The 24976-nt window shown below is 40.9% G+C and overlaps 1 protein-coding gene across 4 annotated transcripts; it reads left to right on the top strand.

The window, feature by feature from the left end:
• The first annotated feature begins 5571 nt into the window (after positions 1-5571).
• rnpc3 (RNA-binding region (RNP1, RRM) containing 3) lies at positions 5572-20816 on the top strand. 4 transcript variants are annotated; one of them, XR_005034598.1, is made up of 17 exons: positions 5572-5676; positions 7557-7716; positions 9910-9957; positions 10058-10167; positions 10259-10348; positions 11390-11501; positions 14268-14336; positions 14659-14798; positions 15145-15270; positions 15960-16120; positions 17619-17798; positions 18290-18384; positions 18553-18611; positions 18777-18909; positions 19145-19220; positions 19423-19468; positions 19974-20816. XR_005034598.1 is itself a non-coding variant. In XM_036935174.1 (16 exons), exons 2-15 carry the CDS (start codon positions 7561-7563, stop codon positions 19214-19216), a joined length of 1548 nt encoding a protein of 515 aa, XP_036791069.1. In that variant the 5' UTR covers positions 5572-5676; positions 7557-7560; the 3' UTR covers positions 19217-19220; positions 19974-20816. The 4 variants fall into 4 exon arrangements, 3 of the variants coding, with proteins under 3 accessions (XP_036791069.1, XP_021476172.1, XP_021476171.1); XM_036935174.1 differs by lacking the exon at positions 19423-19468 and having other exon boundaries at positions 17622-17798; XM_021620497.2 differs by lacking the exon at positions 19423-19468.
• The last annotated feature ends 4160 nt before the right edge of the window (positions 20817-24976 follow it).

Here is a 24976-nt window from a genome sequence, read left to right as displayed (position 1 = left end):
ACATTTCTTAATCCTCTTCCTGGTCGAAGCAGTGTAGGACACCTTTCCCGGTTCAGTTCTGTTGTTGAAAGCAGATTGAAGAGAGCAAAGAAGGGATGAAAAAAAGAAACCCTTTTAAAAGAGTCCTGCCTGGCGTAGATTTTTTTTTCCATCAAAAGAAGTGAAGCACATCTGCATGGCACATTACTGTGGAAAACCATTGGAGAAGGAGAGTTCATATCCTCTGGACATGCTTCTCATTATGCTCTCTGAGATTAACTAAATGTGTGAAAACACAGATATGGCCCTGCTTTGCCCCATTTAATAACAAGCAACCCATGTAATAGTATGTCATTATTAAATATTGGTTGTGATCCTACAAATACCTTCATTGTGTGTGGATAACTCAGCTAGGCTGCATCTTGTAAGCACCCTATTTCCTATAGAGTGCACTTTTGACCAGCAGGATAAGCTGAAAAAATTCTTTAAATCTTAAATTACCTAAAAAAGGTATTATCGTGTTAAAACAACACAAATACAAACCCACCCTGTGAACACCATGGAAACTGCACTCCCAGTTCGCCACTTCCTGTCCAGGCTAATGAAAGGACAATGTATCATGGATAGAAACTTCAGTTTCCATAAAGGCCATTATAAACACACTGTCTGGCCACTACTTACCTGAGGGTACTCTCTCCCCTACCTAGATCCAGTTCTCCCATAATGAAAGACCTCACTCTGAGGCTGGGGATGACCTGGTTTACTGTTTGGGTCTGGGCTGAGGTTGCTGCACCAACGACCTGCTGAAGGAGCACTCAGGGAGCTTGAACAAACAGTATGACCCAGGTCAAGCTCAGAAATATGGAACCTTGAACCTTTGGAATATGGAACCTATTTTAATATCTCTCTCTCTCTCTGCAACTGGATATTGAACTTCCTGACTCCCCAGGTGGTGAGGGTGGGCAACATTACTTCCCCCACGCTGACTCTCAACGCGGGGGCCCCACAGGGGTGTGCGTTTAGTCCCCTCTTGTACTACCTCTGTTCACCCACGACTGTGTGGCCAAGCACGACTCCAACACCATCATCAAGTTTCCTGACGACATGGTGGTGGTAGGCCTGATCACCGGTGAGGATGAGCCTACAGGGAGGACAGTGATCTGGCATGGCACTACTTAGGGTGGTGCGTTCAGCCCAGTATATCACTGGGGCCGAGCTCCCTGCCATCCAGGACCTCTATAACAGGCAGTGTGAATGGAAGGCTCAGAAAAGACTTCAACCACCCAAGCCATAGACTGTCCTCTCTGTTTCCGAAAGGCAAGCGGTACCGGAGTGTCAAGTCTGACACCAACATGCTCCTGAACAGCTTCTATTGCCAAGCCATATGACTGCTAAATAGCTAACAAAATGGCTACATGGACTATATGCATTGACCCTTATATTTTTATTTTAGACTCTACACACACACACTTAATTTGCTCACACAAACATAACAAGCACACACATTCATACTGACTCTCCACACTCGCACACACACTCAGGCATAATCATAACATATATATATACGCTGCTGCTACTCTGTTTATCATATCTCCCGATGCCTAGTCACCCTACCCCTATACATACTGTATCTACTCCTACTACAGTAAAGGTGCTATCTTAGAAAATGTTCTATCTAAAACCATAAAGTGTTCTTCGTCTCTCCCCATAGGAGAACCCTTTCTAAGAGTGTACCACTCCAGTATCCCTGCACATTGTAAATATGGTCCTGGCACTGATCCTGGAACTAGCTTACATACTTTCTTGTGTGTTTTTGTTCTACTTTACTTTATTTTACAGTATAATATTTTTTACTACTGATACTGATTACAGCATTGTTGAGAAAGAGAGCTTGCAAGAAAAGCATTTCAGTGTACTTATGCACATGACAATAAAACTTGAAACTTGAATCAGGAACCTTCTCAGAGGACTTCTAACCTGCTGGTCCCAGATCAGTTTGAGCTGTCTTACCAACTCCTAAGGTCGCTGTGTGAGTATTACAGCACAAACAGATCTGCAACCAGCAGGCTTGTGGATCTCTGCTGAAGTTCCCACCCACTGTTAAGAAAGTGACTGAGAGATGTCTGATTTGAAACATCTGCTCCACATAGCTCTAAAACTTAAAAGTGGGCAACTACAGTTCACCCCTCAAAGAAGAAACAATGTGACATTTTCTGAAATAATGATGCAGGTGGACATGTATTTCCGTGTACATATATCTGAGGACCCAGAGCTGAAGCCTTGATGGCTTTTAAAACATGTATTGTATATAATGACCAGCAGTCATGTTAGAAGACGTTGAATGTTTTGGGATTTGAGGTTTTCCTTCAACCAGAAACAGGAGTCTTGGTTTAGAGCTGTCCTATATATTACTGCATGTGGAATGTGCTCCTTAAACGTTGTGTTGATTCAGACTTACACATTAACTGCATCCTGGCTAATACGCTGATTCCCAATCTCTTGTCCCCCACACTCCAATGGATGTTTATTACATCTTCAACTGTGTCTGGTCTCCCTGTGGAGAACGTTGAGAAACCATGGTCTGTCTCTTTGGGGAGAGGAAGAAGAGGATGAACCGGTGTCATTGAACACACCAAGACCTTGCCAAATACTGAAGAACATGGCTTTTCTACTTAGGTCCTAGACAGCAGGCCCAAATCTTTACTGTTGGCTACTGTCATATACAGCTAAGAAAGTATTTCTCAACGTGACCAGCTTACTAATAGAGTTGAAGTTGGAAGTTGGCATACACCTTAGCCAAATACATTTAAACTCAGTTTTTCACAATTCCTGACATTTAATCGTAGTCTTAGGTCAGTTAGGATCACCACTTTATTTCAAGAATGTGAAATGTCAGAATAATAGAAGAGGGAATGATTTATTTCAGCTTTTATTTCTTTCTTCACATTACTAGTAGGTCAGAAGTTTACATACACTCAATTAGTATTTGGTAGCATTGCCTTTAAATTGTTTAACTTGGGTCAAACATTTCGGGTAGCCTTCTACATGCTTCTCACAATAAATTGGGTGAATTTTGGACCATTCCTCCTGACAGAGCGGGTGTAACCGAGTCAGGTTTGTAGACCTCCTTGCTCGCACACGCTTTTTCAGTTCAGCGCACAAATTTTCTATGGGATTGAGGTTACGGCTTTGTGATGACCACTACCAGACCTTGACTTTCTTGTCGTTAAGCCATTTTGCCACAACTTTGGGAGTATGCTTGGGGTCATTGTCCATTTGGAAGACTCATTTGCGATCAAACTAATATCTTGAGATGTTGCTTCAAAATATCCACATAGTTTTCCTACCTCATGATGCCATCTATTTTGTGAAGAGCACGAGTCCCTCCTGCAGCAAAGCACCCCCACAACATGATGCTGCCACCCCCGTGCTTCACGGTTGTAGATGGTGTTCTTCGGCTTGCAAGCCTCCCCCTTTTTCCTCCAAGCATAATCATCGTCATTATGGCCAAAAGGTTCTATTTTTGTTTCATCAGACCAGAGGACATTTCTCCAAAAAGTACGATCTTTGTCCCAATGCAACCTGTAGTCTGGCTTTTTTAATGGTGGTTTTGGAGCAGCCCTTCAGGTTATGTCGATATAGGACTCGTTTTACTGTGGATATAGATACTTTTGTACCTGTTTCCTCCAGCATCTTCACAAGGTCCTTTGTTGTTGTTCTGGGATTGATTTGCACTTTTTGCACCTAAGTACATTCATCTCTAGGAGACAAAACGCGTCTCCTTCCTGAGCGGTATGACGGCTGCGTGGTCCCATGGTGTTTATACTTGTGTACTATTGTTTGTACAGATGAACGTGGTACCTTCAGGCATTTGGAAATTGCTCCCAATGATGAACCAGACTTATGGAAGTCTACAATTTATTTTCTGAGGGCTTGGCTGATTTCTTTTGATTTTCCCATGATGTCAAGCAAAGAGGCACTGAGTTTGAAGGTAGGCCTTGAAATACATTCACAGGTACACCTCCAATTGACTCACATTATGTCAAATAGCCCACCAGAAGCTTCTAAAGCCATGACATAATTTTCTGGAATTTTCCAAGCTGTTTAAAGGCACAGTCAACTTTGAGTATGTAAACTTCTGACCCACTGGAATTGTGATACAGTGAATTGTCTGTAAACAATTGTTGGAAAAATTACTTGTGTCATGCACAAAGTAGATGTCCTAACCGACTTGCCAAAACTATAGTTTGTTAACAATAAATTTGTGGAGTGGTTGAAAAAACATTTTTAACGACTCCAACCTAAGTGTATGTAAACTTCCAACTTCAGCTGTACATTTACACTGCACCGAACACAAATCCCAAATCTCAGGGCTATCCATCTGTCAGTTTCATGTATGATTTGAGACAAAATGCATTTTAATTTTCTACTGTAAAGTGATATTGCTCTAATCACTGTAAAATATATTTTACAAATAAATCCTTGATGGTCACTAAGAGAATGTCTCTCTCTCAATTCAATTCAATTCAATGGCTTTATCTCTTGGTCATGCTATCTCTCTCTCTCCTCTCCCTCACTCTCTATCTATGTCTCCTTCTCTATCTCCCTCTCCCATAAAATTCCACCCAACCTCTACCAGGGGCTTGGGCTGAGTGCATAGTCCTGGGATGGGAAAAAAGTATACCGTTCCTCCCCTCACCTGTGAAATTTCAGAGGGAGCCAGGGTGAAAGGGGGCATTGTTTCCCCCCTAGAGGAATGCCCCGTGTTGTCCTCAAATAAAGGCTTCATTTGCACAGGAATTTGGAAGCTCCTTGAGACTTGAGAACATAGAGGAGATCTTGGATTAATGTCCTCTGGTGGGACTGGTCACTAACTGGTCAGTGGGTTGTGTAACTGTAGATTTATATGCCCTAATTTGCAATGAGATATGAGTATGTGACAGTAAGGAACTTCTGTGATGATGTTATCTGATGAGTTATTTTTCTTCATATTTCAGATTACATTATCATACATTATAACATCCCAGATAGTAGCCAACTGTTTGAGAAGTATTTTCAAAACTGTCTCTAGAAGCTTGCCTCTATCAAAGATGAAGTGTGACACAGGAAACTAGTTTGGCCTGGAATGAATGAGTGACAGAAGTTGGCAATTTTGCTTGGCCAAATGCCAACTATACAGGCCCCTGAGAGAGAGAGCCACTGCGGACAATACACTGTGGTTAGGACAACTGGGGTAGTTGAGGAAATATATATTAATACTGGATTCATTGTCTTGTCTACAATAGTTTCAGGGGTTGTTGTTCCTCATTACTCAGACCAACTAAGTAATAACATTTACTTTCAGTTGTCTGTGTCTTCTTAGTAGTATCTCTAGACAATCAAAGACAAATAAAACGGTGAGTATACCTACAATACTGTGATGTGCTTTGTGCAATGGGTTTCAAACTAAAACCTCTAATTTCTCATAGTTCATCAACTTTAGGGACCTGACTATTTTATTGATAATGTTGACCTCTACTGGTGAAAGGAAAGCGATACACTCAAGTAAATAATCCTAGTGATGGACATCCTGCTTAACCAACAGACTTTGAACGCTTGGTAGGCGGTCAAATATGTAAACATCCAATCATCGATCATTTTGGGCGGAAGTGGTTCGCATGCGCTCCTGGCTGCAAGAAAACCTATATTAGCTAGCAGGTATGTGGCAAAAAACAGTTCTTTAAATTCATAAATGTATTTAATTACAATGAGCTACTCATTGAATGACGTGGTGTAATGTTATAGCAACATGTACTACATTAAATGGTGGAGAATGTGAATTAAACGCTAGTTACAAATATCAGCTTGTCTAGTTGATGCAGGTCCTCTAGCTAGCTACCTACTGTACTTGCCTCGGAGTCTGAATTGAGTTAATCGACAAAATGTTAGGTCTGTGTCTGGACGCTGTGGGATATTAGCTATCAGAAAGGAATAACCAAATAAATCTTTGATATGTTGGATATCATAATCGGTGTGGGTTTTGTTTGGCAGGCCGGGAGGATTTCAGAGGATGAACTAGCTGGTTTCATTTCGCTGATCAATGTATAGGTAACGTTAACGGGTGGGGATACTTTGTGGAACGCTCGAACAGGAATCTGTTGCAAAAACGTCGTAAATAACAAGGCTGCCAACAAACAACGCATACAAAGTTGTATAGCGGCAGAATAAGATACCCGGTAACGTAGGCCGTGGGATTTTTAATTACGTTTTTAACTCCCAACGGATATTCCGAAAAAAAATTGTCCTCACTCTGGTAGTCTATGGACAAACGTTAAGAATAAGCGACGTGGTTAGTTTATGCCTATTCTGCAGCTAGTTAGCTAGGTGAATTGGTCATGCTACTTTGTATGCGTTGTTTGTTGGCAACCTTGTACTTTACGAAGTTTTTGGAACAGATTCCCGTTGGAACGTTCCACAAATTATACCCTGCCAAGATAATGTTAACGCTTGAGTAAATGAGGAATACAAGGTCTATTGAAAGCAGGTTCTTCCACACAGGTGTGGGTATTGAGTTGTTTAAAGGAAAATTATATTTAAGATCTAGAACTTTTAAGAATACAGTTGATATGATGCATTTTGCATCATATGATGCTGCGTTTTCAAATACATTTGTATTGGTCGCATACACATGATGCTGCGTTTTGCGTCATATTATGCTGAAACGTCATACCAGCTGTATTTCTGTTTTTGAAAGCTATATCTCTTGAATGCTGACATGCAAAACATTTTGGGACTATATCAACAATGGACTAATGAACGAATACCAAACGGTAGTTTATGGGTGGAGTTTTCCTTTAAGCAATTAACATACATCATGCTTAGGGTCATGTATTAAAATGCTCTACAGTTCATTATTTTGGTCATTAGTTTTTGTTACCATGGCTATGCACCCATCCACAGGTCACTGAATGGTTTGATTAGCATGAAAACGATGTAAACCATATGCCATGACCATCTCAGTCACCAAATCTCAACCCAAATGAACACTTCTGGGAGATTCTTGAGATGTGCCCGAGACGGAGTTTTCCACCACCATCAACAAAACACCAAATGATGGAATTTCTTGTGGAAGAATGGTGTCACATCCCTCCAATAGAGTCCCAGACATTTGTAGAGTTTATGCCTAGGCGCATTGAATCTTTTCTGGCTCGTGGCCCAACACCATATTAATAACACACTTTATGTTGGCGTTTCCTCTATTTTGACAGTTAACTGTACACTACAGCAACTAGCTAGCCAGCACAGGTTGGTCTCTCAATAATGTGGGTTATTTCCCATCCTTGTCATTGATTCTCCTTTATCTGCACTCTGATCTGAGAACACAGGGTAGGTAAAAGCCCAGTTCCTATAAATCACTACAGATAAAGTAATGGAGACAAGAGGTTCACACCATTGCAGATGCATACTTGCAAGCCACCATGTTGCATTCATCCCTCCCTCAACAGTAACATTAAGTCTCGTAGCTCGTTAGCTTTCTTTTCTATCCCCAGGTAATGTTACCGGGTTAGTCAAAACATATTCTGATCTGTCTCTGACAGCGCTATGGCGGGTGAGGACGAGGAGTTGGTCCAGTTGAGGAAAAGTAGAACTCTGATCATCCGCCATCTCCCTGCTGACCTGTCCAGGGATGAGAAGCAGGATCTACTCAAGTACTTTGGTGCCGTGGGAGTCAGAGTGTTCTCTGATAAAGGAGTACTGGTAGGTCAGACCATGTTGCCGTATCTTCAGTCTTAGGTGGCTACTGTCTTAAAACAGTCGATTTTTCACCATAAACAACACCATCATGACAACAAAACAACATGACATCAAAAAACACAATCCAATAGCACATTTAATACATCACTGAAGCTGGAGACTCATATCTCCCTCACTAACTTTAAGCACCAGCTGTCAGCAGCTCACAGATCACTGCACCTGTACATAGCCCATCCAACTGCCTCATCCCCCATACTGTTATATATTTTATTTATTTGGCTCCTTTGCACCCCAGTATCTCTACTTGCACACTCATCTTCTGCACATCTATCACTCTAGGGTTTAATTGCTATATTGTAATTATCTCACCACTATGGCCTATTTATTGCCTTAACTCCCTTACCTCATTTGCACACACTGTATATAGGCCTTTTCTATTGTATTATTGACTGCATGTTTGTTTATCCCATGTGTAACTGTGTTGTTCTTTGTGTCGCACTGCTTTGCTTTATCTTGGCCAGGTCGCAGTTGCAAATGAGAACTTGTTCTCAACTAGCCTACCTGGTTAAATAAAGGTGAAAAAAAACCTTTATTTTTTATTTATTTTTTTACAACAATTGTACATTAATTCAAAACCGCTGGGCCTCGATGGACCACCTTCAAGCTAATGAGCACTCATTCTGACTGCAGAATTCTAACAGTGTAATTTATATATTTCATAGCCTATAAGTGCAAAGTGGCCTTGATAAATAGTGAAACTCGGCACAAATGTAATAATTGCATTATAATTAATGTGTCGATATGACGGCAGTCAAAAATAGTCAATTGTCAGCTATGTGCTTGTATTGTGTACATCTTCAGGCAATGGCATCAGTTGGATTTCAACTAGCTGTTTAGCTGTTATCCCTTGTCCTAACAGTTGACACAAATGTTGTAACTTTCACTTCCTTGACACACTTTGACATACTTTTGTTTGGTTGTAGTGCATAATAGTCTCCGGTTTTCTCTTTGTGTTCCCGTTGTACGGCTGTGCCGGGGTGCCTTATTATGCGCAGCGGGAAGGAGCTTGCCTCTCACTTTGTTCATGGTGCCAGCCATACTTGTTTCCTCTGCAAGCAACTTGTTCGCCAATGACAGTGAAGTTAAGAAATTGTCCATGGTGACATTTCTCATAAGGTCTCCGACATTCGCTCACCTGCTGCCCGATGTAGATATTTTCACAGATATTGAAAGCCGTTCAGCATGTACAATTACGCCTACTATAACTGTGTAGCCTACTCCAAGTATGGCCAGAGTAGACTGATAAGACTGCTTTTATTTAGTGGACTGAATTAGGGTACATACCATTTTAAGATTAGAATGGATCAGTACAATAATTGGTGATTACATAATTATGCATCGTTCGCTTCCCCTCGCTCATCAACTCACCCATTCTCCCCCTTTCTCCCCATCATACTGGAGAATGCATTTCCACTTCTCCAGAGTCCAATGGCGGCGAGCTTACACTACTCCAGCTGACTGTTGGCATTGTGCATGGTGATCTTAGGCTCCCGACGAACAGTTCTTGTCCTGACATTGCTTCCAGAGGCAGTTTGGAACTCTGTAGTGAGTGTTGCAACCGAGGACAAACAATTTTTACGCACTTCAGCACTTGGCGATCCCGTTCTGTGAGCTTGTGTGGCCTACCACTACGCGGCTGAGCTGTTGTTGCTCCTAGACGTTTCCACTTGACAATAACAGCGCTAACAGTTGACAGGAGCAGCTCTAGAAGGGCAGACATTTGATGAACTGACTTGCTGGAAAGGTGGCAACCTATGATGTGCCACATTGAAAGTCACTGAGCTCTTCCGTAAGGCTATTCTACTGCCAGTGTTTGTCTATGGAGATTGCATGGCTGTGTGCTCGATGTTATTCAGTTTTGAGGCAATTATTGGTGTGATTATCAGAGAAGGAGAGGCAGTGGGGAAAACAATACAAAAAAATGACTTGTCCTCCTCAAACTGGTTCTGGCTCCATTTCTTTCTACGATATTAAGATTTTAGCACCAACGGTGTGTTGTTTAGACTTATTTAGGAAAAGTCAAGGGTGGATATTGACTTAAATGGCAGAGTAATAAATAACTACAAAATCATGAACAGTCACAATGACTGCTTTAGCGGTTCCCGTGCTAATGCAATTCAATCCTTATACCTCCAGAGACACACAGCCTTTGCAACATTTGCGAGTGAAAAGTCTGCAGCAAAGGTAGGCTAATTGTTTCTGCCTTCAGTAGCAGTTCATTATTATATTACATGATGTAAATTAGTGTTCTAGTAAAACCTGTATTCTCTCCCCTGTCCTGCAGGCTCTGAGCAGGCTTCACCAGCTACAGATCCTCAACCATACCCTGGTGGTGGAGTTTGCCAAAGACCAGGAACATGTGACAGTGCTGAAAGACCCACCTGTGTCAGACAGGTAATTTACTTCAACTAGGTGAGGCAGTCAAATATGTTCAATTGTAAAGCAAAACTTGTCTAGTGTGTATTAAAGCCTTTATTTTTCTCAGTGCAACAGATGGCAAAGATGTGAAGAAGAAAAAGGAAGTGACACAACCGAGTATACCACTAATAGAGACTGGCACTGCACCCAAACTCGGGTAATTGTGTGCGTGCATGTGTGTGTCTTGAGACTGATGCTGTCTGTGTGCTGCCTGGGGGGAGACTGACTAAGACTCGGCCGGAATCTCCAATGAGGAGCTGTCAGCATTCTCATGTCCAATTATAACCCCAGGTCTCAGGTCTGTGGCTGAGCACATCAGCAATGGCAGGTCAGGTCTGTGGCTTGGTGCTCAGCAGTGACATCAGCAGTGGCAGGCCATCTGCCACTGCCAGTTGGTGGCACCAGGTGGCCTTTGATAAAGACACTCAGGGCTGAGGTGTAAGGTGTCATGCCACTATGAGAAGTCCCCTATCCTACACATCACACACATTGGAGGTTGATTTGTCTGTCAGTTATTTGAGGGTATGTGCATAATCGTTGTTGGATGAAATGCATGTGTACAGTCATTTTTTGTAATTACTTGGCTTTGAAGCTCCAGTAAGCCTACAGCAAGACTTGCAGCAAGTTGTGCTTTAGGGACGGTTTCTCAGTCCTGTACTGAAAGTGTTTTTTAGTCCAGGAATAGGCTTATTCCAGGAAAGCGGCCCATTGAGTTCATGTTCCCTGCACATTCGGTTACAAAGTATAATTTTTAATGCAGGTAATGGCTTTTTTAAATTAAAAGCCCCCCATACCCTGAGTGTAAATAGGCTTTGAATTGAATGAGTTTCAGCCTCTATAGCTGGCCCAGCACAGAACAGGGCCTAGCCTAAGCTCGGACCTTAGTCATTACACGAGAACAGACCTTGAATAGATGCTGAGATGGCATACTGTTCCCAACGTCCCTGAAGAGGAAGTGTGATATTGAGTGTATTTCAGGCGCATGCTGTGCAGGTTGTTAAGGAGAAAGGCAGCCAAAGCCCGCTACTAAACCTTGGTTGCCTGCTTACGTATTTATGCGGCCCCATTATTTAGACATATTGTTTCTGGTATTATTTTTGTGTGTTGGGAGACCGTACGTTTGTAGGTAGCGCTTGACATGTTTTATGTGCTAATTATTCTCTTTCCTGTTGCTTTTTCTGTCCCTCATTTGCTGCAGGTTGAAATTTCCATCAAATCCCAGTCTGAAATATTTATATCCACCTCCTTCGAATGGGATTCTGACAAACATAACACATGCCCTTCTGAGCGTACCAAACTTTTACGTTCAGGTGAGTACATCATGCAAAGTGATATTTCCTTCTGTGTTGGTTTATTTCGGATCATGCTGGGAAATGTATTTATTCAAATATATATTATTCCTCATCTCTGCTTTTATTTATTCCACAGTTAGATGTCCTTCTTTTAACCTTAGAGAAAAACAATTGTGTTACCAAAATAACATTTACATATTGTTATAAGAGGTCCAAATTGACTTAGAACATAAAAAATGTTATCCCTGGTGTTTTCTTTTGACCATATCCAACACACTTTAAAGATCAAACAGAAAACATTTGCCTTGGAAATTACAATTGAGTGTGCTTTGCAAATTTTAATATTAAGACTAAGTGGGAGGCATGAGTAAAGGGTTTAACATTTGCCTCCATGCTGCTGGGCTGCCCTTCTTACTCTGTGGGAACTATTCACATTTGCAGTAGCTCATAATGGTCTCTTGGTGGCGCTAGTGTGTTGTGGAAGAGCAGGCCATTGTCCTAACAATGCAGGCACTCTCCTCAATCAGTACCTCACCCACTGTATAGTTCCATGGGTAAATGTTGCAGACATATGCTCTCCTTGCAATCTGTGTTGCATATGGAGCTGAGGTCACAATGACAGTGTGTTTGTGTTGCTAGCATAGATGTCAAAACCAGTAGATGGTGATAATGCTGATTAGAGGTCGACCGATTTATGATTTTTCAATGCCAGTACCGATTATTGGAGGACCAAAAAATGCAGATACCGATTAATCTGACAATTTTTTAAATATATATATGTATGTTTGCATATGTAATAATGACAATTACAATAATACTGAATGAACACTTTTATTTTAACTTAATATAATACATAAATAAAATCAATTTAGTCTCAAATAAATAGTGAAACATATTCAATTTGGTTTAAATAATGCAAAAACAGTAAAAAAAAAGAAAAAAGTAAACAGTAAAAAAAAGTTAGTGCAATATCTGTCATGTAAAAAAACTAACGTTTAAGTTCCTTGCTCAGAACATGAGTCTTCAATATTCCCAGTTAAGACGTTTTAGGTTGTAGTTATTATAGGACCATTTCTCTCTATACCATTTCTATTTCATATACCTTTGACTATTGGATGTTCTTATAGGCACTTTAGTATTGCCAGCCTAATCTCGGGAGTTGATAGGCTTGAAGTCATAAACAGGGCTGTGCTTCAAGCATTGTTAAGAGGTGCTGTTTGAATTAATGCTTGCGAGCCTGCTGCTGCCTTCCACCACTCAGTCAGACTGCTATATCAAATCATATACTTAATTATAGGATAATAAACACACAGAAAAATGAGCCTTTGGTCATTAATATGGTCAAATCCGGAAACTTTCATTTTGAAAACAAAACGTTTATTCTTTCAGTGAAATACGGAACCGTTACGTATTTTATTGAACAGGTGGCAGCCCTAAGTCTACATTTTGCTGTTACATTGCACAACCTTCAATGTTATGTCATAATTATGTAAAATTCTGGCAAATTAATTACAGTCTTTGTTAGGAATAAATGGCCGTTCAACAGTTCGCAACAAGCCAGGCGGCCCAAACTGCTGCATATACCCTGACTCTGCTTGCACTGAACGTATGAGAAGTGACACCATTTCCCTAGTTAATATTGCCTGCTAACTTGAATTTCTTTTAACTACATATGCAGGTTTAAAGATTATACGTGTGTATTGATTTTAAGAAAGGCATTGATGTTTATGGTTGGGTACATTATTGCAACGAATGTGCTTTTTTTCGCGAATACGCTTTCGTTAAATCATCACCCGTTTGGCGTAGTTGAAGTAGGCTGCGATTCGATGATAAATTAACAGGCACTGTATTGATTATATGCAACACAGAACAAGCTAGTTAACCTAGTAATATCATCAACCATGTGTAGTTAACTAGTGATTATGTGAAGATTGTTTTTTATAAGGTAAGTTTAATGCTAGCTAGCAACTTACCTTGGCTCCTTGCTGCCACAAGGTTCTTTTGATGCTGCACTCGCGTAACCAACCGGTGGTCAGCCTGCCCACGCAGTCTCCTCGTGGATTGCAATGTAATCGGCCATAATCGGCATTCCAAAAAGGCAGATTACCGATTGTTATGAAAACTTGAATTCGACCCTAATTAATTGGCCATGCCGATTTAATCGGTCGATCTCTAGTGCTGATGTCATCCACGTATTCCTATTGAAAACTCCCGTTGCCGCATGAAGCCAGAAGTATTTCAATTTGAATTGTGCCATATTGCTGAATGGCAGCAAAAAATCTCTAAGGATCATGGTGAAAGTGGTCATAACTAGCAAAGGATCATGGTCGATGTAATTGTTTCATCCTGACAGAGGGTCAACTGTAGCCTCCTCGAAGCCTACTCACCCGTGATTTGTTTGTGTCAGCATGTATGATGCAATGGATCACTGTTTCATAAAATATTTACATTTGTACCGAACGTTCAAATAATTCAGTGTGGGGATTGAACTTGATCATAATAAACAAACTTTAAAATCCAAAACGGCAGCCTAAATTTTTGGGGGGCCGATCTGGCGACCATAATTTACGCATTAGCCGCCTAGCAGAGCTTGTGACTTCGCGCTCCAAACCGGACACTGGGGGCCTGGTTGCTAGTGTGTGTTTGTGATATTAGCACAGTCACGCCAATCCGCCCAGACGTTTTACAATAAATCATTTGATTCAGAGCTTCAGCTAGCTAAGCCTTTAAGAAGTGGAGCATTGTAGTCTGGGTGCTACAGTACAGTGTGTTGTCATCCAACAGGTCCTTCACCTGATGAACAAGATGAACCTACCGTCTCCGTTCGGCCCCATCACAGCAAGACCTCCGATGGTGAGATTACCGGATCACACTCCAACACACAGATTAGTAGATTATATACTAGCTTCATTTCATATTCTAGAACACAGATTAATAATCTATAGATTGTTCAATAGCTAGATTACGGGAACCATACTCTGAAAGACCCAGATTATTGTCACAACTAGACTAGATTGTCCAATATCTGTATATTATACACTAGTTAGATTTCAATCCCATCTGTGGATGTAGACTAGTGTTACAATTTTGTGTGTGATTGTATGAAAGATTGTGTACTGTAGCAGGTCTTGTAAATGCAGGCCTCAATGAATATACTCTCTCTTTCTACCCTTAGTATGAGATGCATCCTGCCCCCCCTCCACCAATGCCGCCCCCCTATCCTCCCCACTACCCCCCCTTACCAGCAGATGAGATGGACCTCTCCAGCGAGGAGGGGTCTGAGTATGAGAGTGGAGATGACGAGGACAAAGAGAGGTGAGGGACCAATCACACTACTTTATTGGCGATTGATTGAAATTTCAACCAATAGTCAGTTTAGAGGCTGCCCCCGTCAATGTATTTTGGTCTCAAGCCAAATGATTACAAGAGAGATGAGATTTTGACGTTTTTGTGTTGTACCTGTGGTTTTTTTCTTCACCGCTAGGAATTTGCTCGAGCATATCCAAATGGGTTGTTGCAGTGAATGTTGAGTCACATTATTCTGACAATATTTCACAGTATACCACTATTTCCCCTGTGCCATTTCTAGAGCAGTCATCATTTGCACAGTGGCATGAATGTCTAGGCTGCCTTTATTTTCTTTTGTTGATTTCTTCTCCAGGATGATTCGCCTGATGGGTCTGGTCAACCAAGCATGCAAGAGACCTCTGAGAACTAAAGTGTCCTCCAAGAGAAAGAAACCCAAGTTCAAGGATCTTCTCTTTGTCCCCAAGCCCGAATCTCAGAGGTACCCAGCCGCTCATGCACATCAACCCTCTCCCTTTTCTTCTTAATCTATTCTCAACTTTAAAATATGCCGTTTTCTGTTTGAAAGGTACAGGGTTGTCTGTCTGAAGGGCCAGACAACACAACTAGCTGTGAAGGATTTATCCTCCTTCCAGACATTTCTCTCTCGTAATAGTCCGCCAATGTGGCTTTGACTGCATATTGGATATCTGCCTGCACCTTGTGTAACCCCAAAATAGATCAGACCACAAACTCAGTTTGAAGAGAGTAGAAATACAACAAACGCACCCTAAAATGTTCCCTAAGTCTACTCAGTGGCCTGGGAAATATCAAGCTGACCAGAAAAAAACATAAACTAGCTAGATTCACAGATAAATACAGTTTACTGTGCCCAGTGCCAGACCCTGGTGTTTAGTGGGGTATGTTAGCTTTCTTGTACCAGACCTGGGTGTTTAGTGGGGTATTTTAGCTTTCTTGTACCAGACCTGGGTGTTTAGTGGGGTATTTTAGCTTTCTTGTACCAGACCCTGGTGTTTAGTGGGGTATTTTAGCTTTCTTGTACCAGACCCTGATGTTTAGTGGGGTATTTTAGCTTTCTTGTACCAGACCCTGGTGTTTAGTGGGGTATTTTAGCTTTCTTGTACCAGACCCTGGTGTTTAGTGTGTATTTTAGCTTTCTTGTGGTCTCAGTGCTCCAGGGCCCATCTTGCAGCCATCAGATGTGTTTGAGCAGCCCCAGCCTTGCGGACAGAAGAAGATTGAGTTCCACATTTCAGCAGATGTGTCAGCCATACTGGAAGGTGGAGGAGGCAACTCCACCCAGCCACAGGAGCCCACTGAGGAGGCTGAAGGTAGGGCCTTCGACTCGGACTCGCCACAGGGCCAGGCGGCACAGCTCTGGGAAACACACAGTACCAGTCAAAAATGTGGACACCTACTCAAGAGTTTTTCTATATTCTTTATTGTAGAATAATAGTAGTAAATGTAGCCACCCTTTGCCTTGATGACAGCTTTGAATACTCTTGGCATTCTCTCAACCAGCTTCACGAGGTATTCATTTAAATTAACAGGTGTGCCTTGTTAAAAGTTAATTTGCGCATCATTTAGCAGACACTCTTATCCAGAGCGTCTTACAGGAGCAATTAGGGTTAAGTGCCTTGCTCAAGGGCACATTGACAGATTCTTCATCTAGTCAGCTGGGGGATTGGAACCAGCAACCTTTCGGTTACTGCCCCAATGCTCTTAACCGCTAGGCTACCTGCTACCCCTAGATGAAGCTTCTATTCCTTGAGACTTGGAAGAACAATTCGAAGGGGGAATTTAACATGTCAACTTAAAAAATTGAGAAGATAATATTATAGGCCACACAGGTTATAATACAGCTTTAGCATATTTTAGCACATTTTGAATGGTAATAATGAGTACTCATAGAATTATGTAAAAGGAATTTTAATTGGAACATCTGTGATTCCATGTTTACAATACATGGATTAATTTCAATCAGTTGCCGCACCCCTAGAGGAATCACAGGATATGCTGTATTGTATTTCAAGGCTTCTATAGAATGCACTATAGAATTATCAAAGCAGGAAGGTGTTTCACTATCAGGATTAGAGAAATGTCATCTTTTGGCACTGTTGTCGTCACCTGCCACCCTGACTGGCTGTCTCATCTTGTCTTATCTTCTGTCTCTTATAAGCCACCCTCTTCCCATGAATCCACTCTCGTCCCAACTCCCGAGAAATAAAACGTATCTAAAAAAATCCAGGGAAAAAGATTGTCTAACGCATAGAAGACAAACTGTGGCAGGTTGGTTTTTGGATTAGTCTTGTTTTGGGGCGCTGATAAACAACCCGTTTTAAATTATGTGAAGGGGGTTGGGGTGTGATGAGGAGGATCATTTGAAAAAAGGATCTAGTTCTCTACTGAGAACGTATCAGAACAGCCCTGGCGTTCCGCCGCGGTGGGCGAGCACGCACAAGCTGGATGTGTGTGACAAGTTTCCAGAGGATTTGTATAAGCTCGCTGCTCTTCATCATTTTGTGTGTGTGTGTGTGTGTGCGCACGCGCACCTCCGAGTTAACCTCCAGGCTACAGTTCCAAAATACTTTTTTTCCTCAGCCTCAAGTGAAAGTTCCATGGAGCAGTGCCTGCTGAATGCTCTGTTTTAAAACTGTCCGCATAGCAGTAGCAGTCAACCAGTGCTTTAACAAACGTATCATTTATTGCAGCTTGTCCACTCATTACAGTAGACTGGTTCAGCCTAAACACATACGATTTCCAATGTATTTATTACATAAGCCAAATTTAACATGACATTTGAGACTAATAATCCCCTATTTGTCCCAGTAGCAGCTGAGGAGATGCAGGCCACCACTACTACAGAGGAGGATCCAGGGGAGGGCTTTGGGAAGATCTACCCTGCCGCCCAGGCCTCCCAACTGGAGGAGGACAGTGATGAGGATGAGGATGTCCCCTCTGATGTCATCTCCAGGAAGGAACTGGATAAGGGACGGCTGTCCAGAGACGGTACACTTACCTACCAGATCACTAGTCTGTTACTACAGCCTTTGATCAACAGACAGAGACAGTACACTTCTCACTTTACCCAGACCACTACACCACTCTGTCTGGGTAGCTCAGACGCCACTCTCTAAGCATTTCAAAGTTTGAAAGGGCACCATTACTTGAAAAGTCTTGAGAGAAATGCGTAGTGTCTGGATTTGTCACTGTTGTGAAGCGTTGTTGGCAATGGGTCTGCCAGGCTGGCTGTTTGGTTCCAGCTCACTTGTTTATAAAGATCAAATGGAAAAGAAAATGGGGGTGTTGAGATCAAACATGCCTTTTTAATGTAGCAATGTGTTCTGACTGTAGGGAGTGACTCAATGTTTGGCCTTGAATTGAAATAAGGTTTGAATTGCCATCAGATTGGCAGAGGCACCCCCGTGGTCTTCTGTAGCTGTGTTTATTGAAGTAGGACTGGGGTTGACTGGGTTCTTCTCTTACCTCTTTTAAACCAGAGATAAAAAGGATGTCCGTGTATAAAAATTATGAACCTGGAGAGCCGACCAGCAGACTTTACGTGAAGAATATCGCCAAGTCAGTAGAAGAGAAAGTAGGTACCTTTTTATACTATAGAGTTGACAAACTTTCAATATGTATGTTTAGTTTACACACATTTGCTTCTCGTCTTCTGCTTCTACCGTCTAATTGCATCAGTCATCTTAACACCACATTGGACATGATTTATGTTGATGGTAGCTGTTTGTTCTCTGTATTGCAGGATCTGAAATACATCTATGGGCGATACATCGACGTTTCATCTGAGGCAGAGAGAAATATGTATGTATGAAGACATTTCTTGCAGTGTACGGTGCTTCAAATCACAATCAAATATTTAGGATATCTTCATGAGTGATCTGCGTCACTTCTCTCCCCCAGGTTTGACATAGGGAATGTGTAGACTAGGTATCAGTGAGAATAACCTCTCCCTTGTCTCTGCCTAAGGTTTGACATAGTGCTGATGAGGGAGGGTCGTATGAAGGGCCAGGCATTCGTTGGTCTCCCAAGTGAGAGGAGTGCAGAGAAGGCCCTGAGAGACACCAACGGTTACGTCCTCTATGACAAGCCCCTCGTCGTCGTATCCTTTACTTCTAATCACTTATAAAACAGACAAATATGAACTTTCAACAATCACTAGGAATATACTTGTTTAGTTCATTTAAAAAATGTAATCACAACGGTTTTAACAGTTATAAAGCTAGGTTGGTTTTGAAATTCTTCAGAGATGCATATTACGCTTAGTGGATCACAGTTTGTGTGATGCTTCCTGTATAATATTTGAACTCTTTCAGACCTTAACTCAGACCTTCCAGTCGTTTGCCAGGTCTGCCAGACCTAAAGCGGACACCCCGGACCCCAAGAAAGGACCCAAACGAACCCGATGAACAGGTGAGAAGGGTTCTTCTGCTCTTCTAGGTCCAAATTATGTTGTCTCCCTGACTTTTGAAAAAGAGAAATGGAACTCTTGAAATATAACTCCTGTGTTGATTCAAAGATAGCTTGAACTTCTCAGATTAGGCCTATTTATTTGTGAAATTATAATAGTTCTGTATCTAAAACACTATCTGTATCTTTAAATTTTTTGTTGAAGATATTGATGTCAAGTTGAAGTTACATGGTGATAGTGTGGCCCAGCAGTCAGTACCATTCGTATCCTTCTGATTCTGTCATATCCTTTCCAAAGCACATCATACCATCACAATACCTGTGTTTTCCTCCTCTTTGGTGCACATTAGACCCATAGACAACCATGCCGTTCGGAAATGATCTTGTAGTTAAAACGCCAAACATTAAGCATATCTCTAATATCCAGTGAAATCAAGTAGTTTTATAATGATAGGTTACAACCTAACTGCCTAACATACTTTTTTTTTTTTAAAGAAATCACAGTATACAGGCTTATGGGTTTTTATTTTCTGATGAGGGACATAATACACACCTGTTTGTATCCTTCCAACATGCACACACACTGATTCTTGCATAAATTGTAGCGCCTGGAGTCCAGTGTTATTTATCTGAAATGTTCTTCTCCCCTGATAATAAATATATATACATATATGTTGCTGTGAGATGTAGTATTTTTAATCTGTGAAAATCAATATTCAATATTTGACATCTCCCCTGTTTGGTTCTGAACTACAGGTGATGGAATCCTCTGCAAACTGAAGACAACACGTTAGGAATATAATTTCTTCAGGTTTTTTTTTTTTTCATAAAATATTTTTTATATATGTATTGTCTGTCTATAAATGCCTTCTAGTCCACTGTAAGGTCTTTATTAGTTTTCTTTAATACTTTTTTTGGTACATGTTACATAATCACACAATGTCAAAGTTGCCTAATTAGAAAATATAGATATGAATTTACACAATTTTGTGTCATTGGTGAACTATCTGTAGGGTCACAGGAATTTTTTATCTCAGAGAAAGTGAGAACTGAACAGGAGAGAGTAGGTAAATATAGACAGTGAAAGCAATTTGAAATCTGAATTGGCTGTGAGCCTCAGCAACAGATGGTGGTGTCAACGCTGTAGACTAGAGTAACACACTCCTGACGAGACAAACAAACAAGCAAACAAACACGGACTGTGAAAGATGCTGGTAGGCAGAGACTGAGTCCGTCAACGTGGCTGTACCCTGCTGGCTGTACTCTGGATTCATGATGATTGCTAGATTTTTATTGGGGATGGAGCAAAGTGCACACTGGAGGAAGGTGAGCATTGCAATTAAAACAGACATTGTTTATTATTAAAATCACGTTTCTTGTGTTGTCAGTTCCATGCACCGAGGTAAAGAACTGACTGATTTCGATATTCAACGGATATTTGCTCTTTCAAACCTCAATAGCTTTCAAACCACTTGAGCCACAGACTCCAAATAAGTGTCATGATTTTGGAAAATTGCGCACAACATTGCACAGGTCTTATTTTCACGATTTAGACATTTAATTTGCTTTTCCAAAGCTAATAAACATGTGGAAATGTGAGCAGCGTCTTGTATTCCTAGTTGAATTAGTTAGGGCGTGTGAACAAACTTTTTTTACATTCAAATTTCAATAGCTCCTAGGTCGTGTGACTTCAAACAAGGTTCAGAATGTCCACTCAGTGGGTTCATCTCATGCTATTAGACTTAAATCTGTAAGCTTTGCAGGCCTTCATTTTACATGGGTGTTTAAAAACAAACTTAAGTCAACAAATGTTCCATCCTCGCAATAACTATCTTTCACATGGACACTAAAAACATACACAAATGCCTGTATGTGGAATGGATCAAGGACAGGAGAGGTGTTCAGAGGTGCTTAAAGGAAGGCCTCATGAAACACTTTCATATGCTCTTTTTAATCACAGTAATAGGCAGTGATTTGTCAGTCACAGTGAGCTTGATAACGTGAAATAACCTTTTTATAGCATCACTTTCATATACTGTACATTAAGACAAATCCTTCTACTTGAGTATTAGAACGCAGTTTACAAACTGATAATGACTTGATATTTGAGTGCATTCACAAGCCACCTGCAGACAACTTACAAAATGCAATATTGCATTTGAGGGTTCGTTTTTCTGATGGAAATAGTTATTTGATGCATGGCCTACTATTTCTAACTGGGAAAATAAATTCCTACGTCTTTTGTGAGTAAAATCCTTTTTCCAAAATTGATTTAGGTACATTTTTGTAAAGAGGTATGAGGGTTGTGATATGGGTCATTTAATAGTAATATCATTTAAGGGATCAATACATTTCTATATTGCCTCCCCAGTATCTGCATGAACCATCAGGCCAAGTGTTTTTGGTTGACCTTGCTGGACAGAAAGAGGAGGAGCAATCGGAACACGCTGCATTCAAATTCAAGTCTTAGTTATTCCATTGTACTGGATCTAATACATATTTGCATTTACATTCATAAGTGTAATACTTTTTTATGACATACTGTGAAAAACTATTGGCTGTTGGTTCTGTCACTTTCAGACATGCACAGAGCAGACTTGAACCACAGGGGTTCTCTGTAAAGAGAGAGTAATCCAAAAGGCACAGACACACCCCTTGATTTTCAATTGGCACAGTTGACCTGTATGTATTCTCTCCTGATTGGCTCTGTGGTGCACAGTCTGGCAGTCTGACTAAAGTGCCAGAGGTATGAGGAGAGACATCCTCCTTTGTATTTATGGGAAAAAATATTTTTGGGATCCTATTCTTGGACAGTTAGAAGACAAAATGCATCAATGCAAAAAAAAATGTATTACTAATTACTGTCCATGAGTAACCTCAACCTTGTGGGTCTGTGGGTGTTTGGGCCAATAAAGTGCCAACTCAATTCTACCATTCTCATGCCCCTATGAACGGGGACTCAGGGCAATAGTTTTTAATCTAAACCAGACCTTTTTTACTGGACTACACTAACCCCTAATTGGGGCTCTTTTCTTGACACACAGTAGCAGTTTACCAGATAAGTCAAGAACAAAAAGTAGATTGTTGTAAGGGTGTATTACATCCTGTGCTGGCCCCATTGTCATATCCATTCTGGATTCTGAGTGGTAAAATCAGAGCTGAAAAATGCCTTTATGAACTTTGCGACCTTTTGCCACATTTCAGGCTTCAAACATAAAGATATAAAACTGTATTTTTTTGTGAAGAATCAACAACAAGTGGGACACAATCATGAAGTGGAACGACATTTATTGGATATTTCAAACTTTTTTAACAAATCAAAAACTGAAAAATTGGCGTGCAAAATTATTCAGCCCCTTTACTTTCAGTGCAGCAAACTCTCTCCAGAAGTTCAGTGAGGATCTCTGAATGATCCAATGTTGACCTAAATGACTAATGATAATAAATACAATCCACCTGTGTGTAATCAAGTCTCCGTATAAATGCACCTGCACTGTGATAGTCTCAGAGGTCCGTTAAAAGCGCAGAGAGCATCATGAAGAACAAGGAACACACCAGGCAGGTCCGAGATACTGTTGTGAAGAAGTTTAAAGCCGGATTTGGATACAAAAAGATTTCCCAAGCTTTAAACATCCCAAGGAGCACTGTGCAAGCGATAATATTGAAATGGAAGGAGTATCAGACCACTGCAAATCTACCAAGACCTGGCCGTCCCTCTAAACTTTCAGCTCATACAAGGAGAAGACTGATCAGAGATGCAGCCAAGAGGCCCATGATCACTCTGGATGAACTGCAGAGATCTACAGCTGAGGTGGGGGACTCTGTCCACAGGACAACAATCAGTCGTATATTGCACAAATCTGGCCTTTATGGAAGAGTGGCAAAAAGAAAGCCATTTCTTAAAGATATCCATAAAAAGTGTTGTTTAAAGTTTGCCACAAGCCACCTGGGAGACACACCAAACATGCGGAAGAAGGTGCTCTGGTCAGATGAAACCAAAATTGAAGTTTTTGGCAACAATGCAAAACGTTATGTTTGGCGTAAAAGCAACACAGCTGAACACACCAGTGCAGCAAACATGGTGTCAAACATGGTGGTGGCAGCATCATGGTTTGGGCCTGCTTTTCTTCAGCAGGGACAGGGAAGATGGTTAAAATTGATGGGAAGATGGATGGAGCCAAATACAGGACCATTCTGGAAGAAAATCTGATGGAGTCTGCAAAAGACCTGAGACTGGGACGGAGATTTGTCTTCCAACAAGACAATGATCCAAAACATAAAGCAAAATCTACAATGGAATGGTTCAAAAATAAACATATCCAGGTGTTAGAATGGCCAAGTCAAAGTCCAGACCTGAATCCAATCGAGAATCTGTGGAAAGAACTGAAAACTGCTGTTCACAAATGCTCTCCATCCAACCTCACTGAGCTCGAGCTGTTTTGCAAGGAGGAATGGGAAAAAATGTCGGTCTCTCGATGTGCAAAACTGATAGAGACATACCCCAAGCGACTTACAGCTGTAATTGCAGCAAAAGGTGGCGCTACAAAGTATTAACTTAAGGGGGCTGAATAATTTTGCACGCCCAATTTTTCAGTTTTTGATTTGTTAAAAAAGTTTGAAATATCCAATAAATGTCGTTCCACTTCATGATTGTGTCCCACTTGTTGTTGATTCTTCACAAAAAAATACAGTTTTATATCTTTATGTTTGAAGCCTGAAATGTGGCAAAAGGTCGCAAAGTTCAAGGGGGCCGAATACTTTCGCAAGGCACTGTATATATATATATATATATTATCCCCTTTGCACCACAATATCTCTACTTGCACATTCCTCTTCTGCACATCTCACTCCAGTGTTTATTTACGAAATTGTAATTATTTTGCCACTACGGCCTATTTATTGCCTTACCTCCCTAATCTTACTTAATTTTCGCACACTGTATATAGACTTTTGTATTGTGTTATTGACTGTACATTTGATTATTGCATGTGTAACTCTGTGTTGTTGTTTCTGTCACTTTGCTTTATCTTGGCCAGGTCGCAGTTGTAAATGAGAGCTTGTTCTCAACTGGCTGACCTGGTTAAATAAAGGTGAAATAAAAAAATACTATGTGGGAATGTCTTATGTCCATCCTACATGTAGTGTTGGTACATGGAATATTCCTCAACTGCATATATCATAAATTTCTATTGTAAATAGAACTATTATGTTCAACAACTGACATTTTCAGATATTATTTTGACAAACACTTTGGTGCTTACAATTTGTTCTCTATTTTCGTAGATTTGGTGGGCACTGTCATCTGTGATCTTTGTGATATGACTTTCTTTAAGCACGTACATACATGAAACTGTCACTTAATATTTTTTTCTTAAAATCTACAAACGCTCTACAGACGTGGCCAAACGTTTTGAGAATGACACAAATATTAATTTGCTGCTTCAGTGTCTTTAGATATTTTGTCAGATATTACTGAAGTATAATTACAAGCATTTCATAAGTGTCAAAGGCTTTTATTGACAATTACATGAAGTTGATGCAAAGAGTCAATATTTGCAGTGTTGACCCTTCTTTTTTTCAAGACCTCTGCAATCCACTCTGGCATGCTGTCAATTAACTTCTGGGCCATGTCCTGATTGATGGCAGCCCATTCTTGCATAATCAATGCTTGGAGTTTGTCAGAATTTGTGGGTTTTTGTTTGTCCACCAGCCTCTTGAGGATTGACCACACATTCTCAATGGGATTAAGGTCTGGGGAG

Source organism: Oncorhynchus mykiss, chromosome 11 (assembly GCF_013265735.2).
Source record: "Oncorhynchus mykiss isolate Arlee chromosome 11, USDA_OmykA_1.1, whole genome shotgun sequence".
In the NCBI taxonomy this organism is placed as follows: Eukaryota; Metazoa; Chordata; class Actinopteri; order Salmoniformes; family Salmonidae; genus Oncorhynchus; species Oncorhynchus mykiss.
Note: the sequence above shows the minus strand (reverse complement) of the source record. Positions and strands in the feature narration are given on the sequence as shown.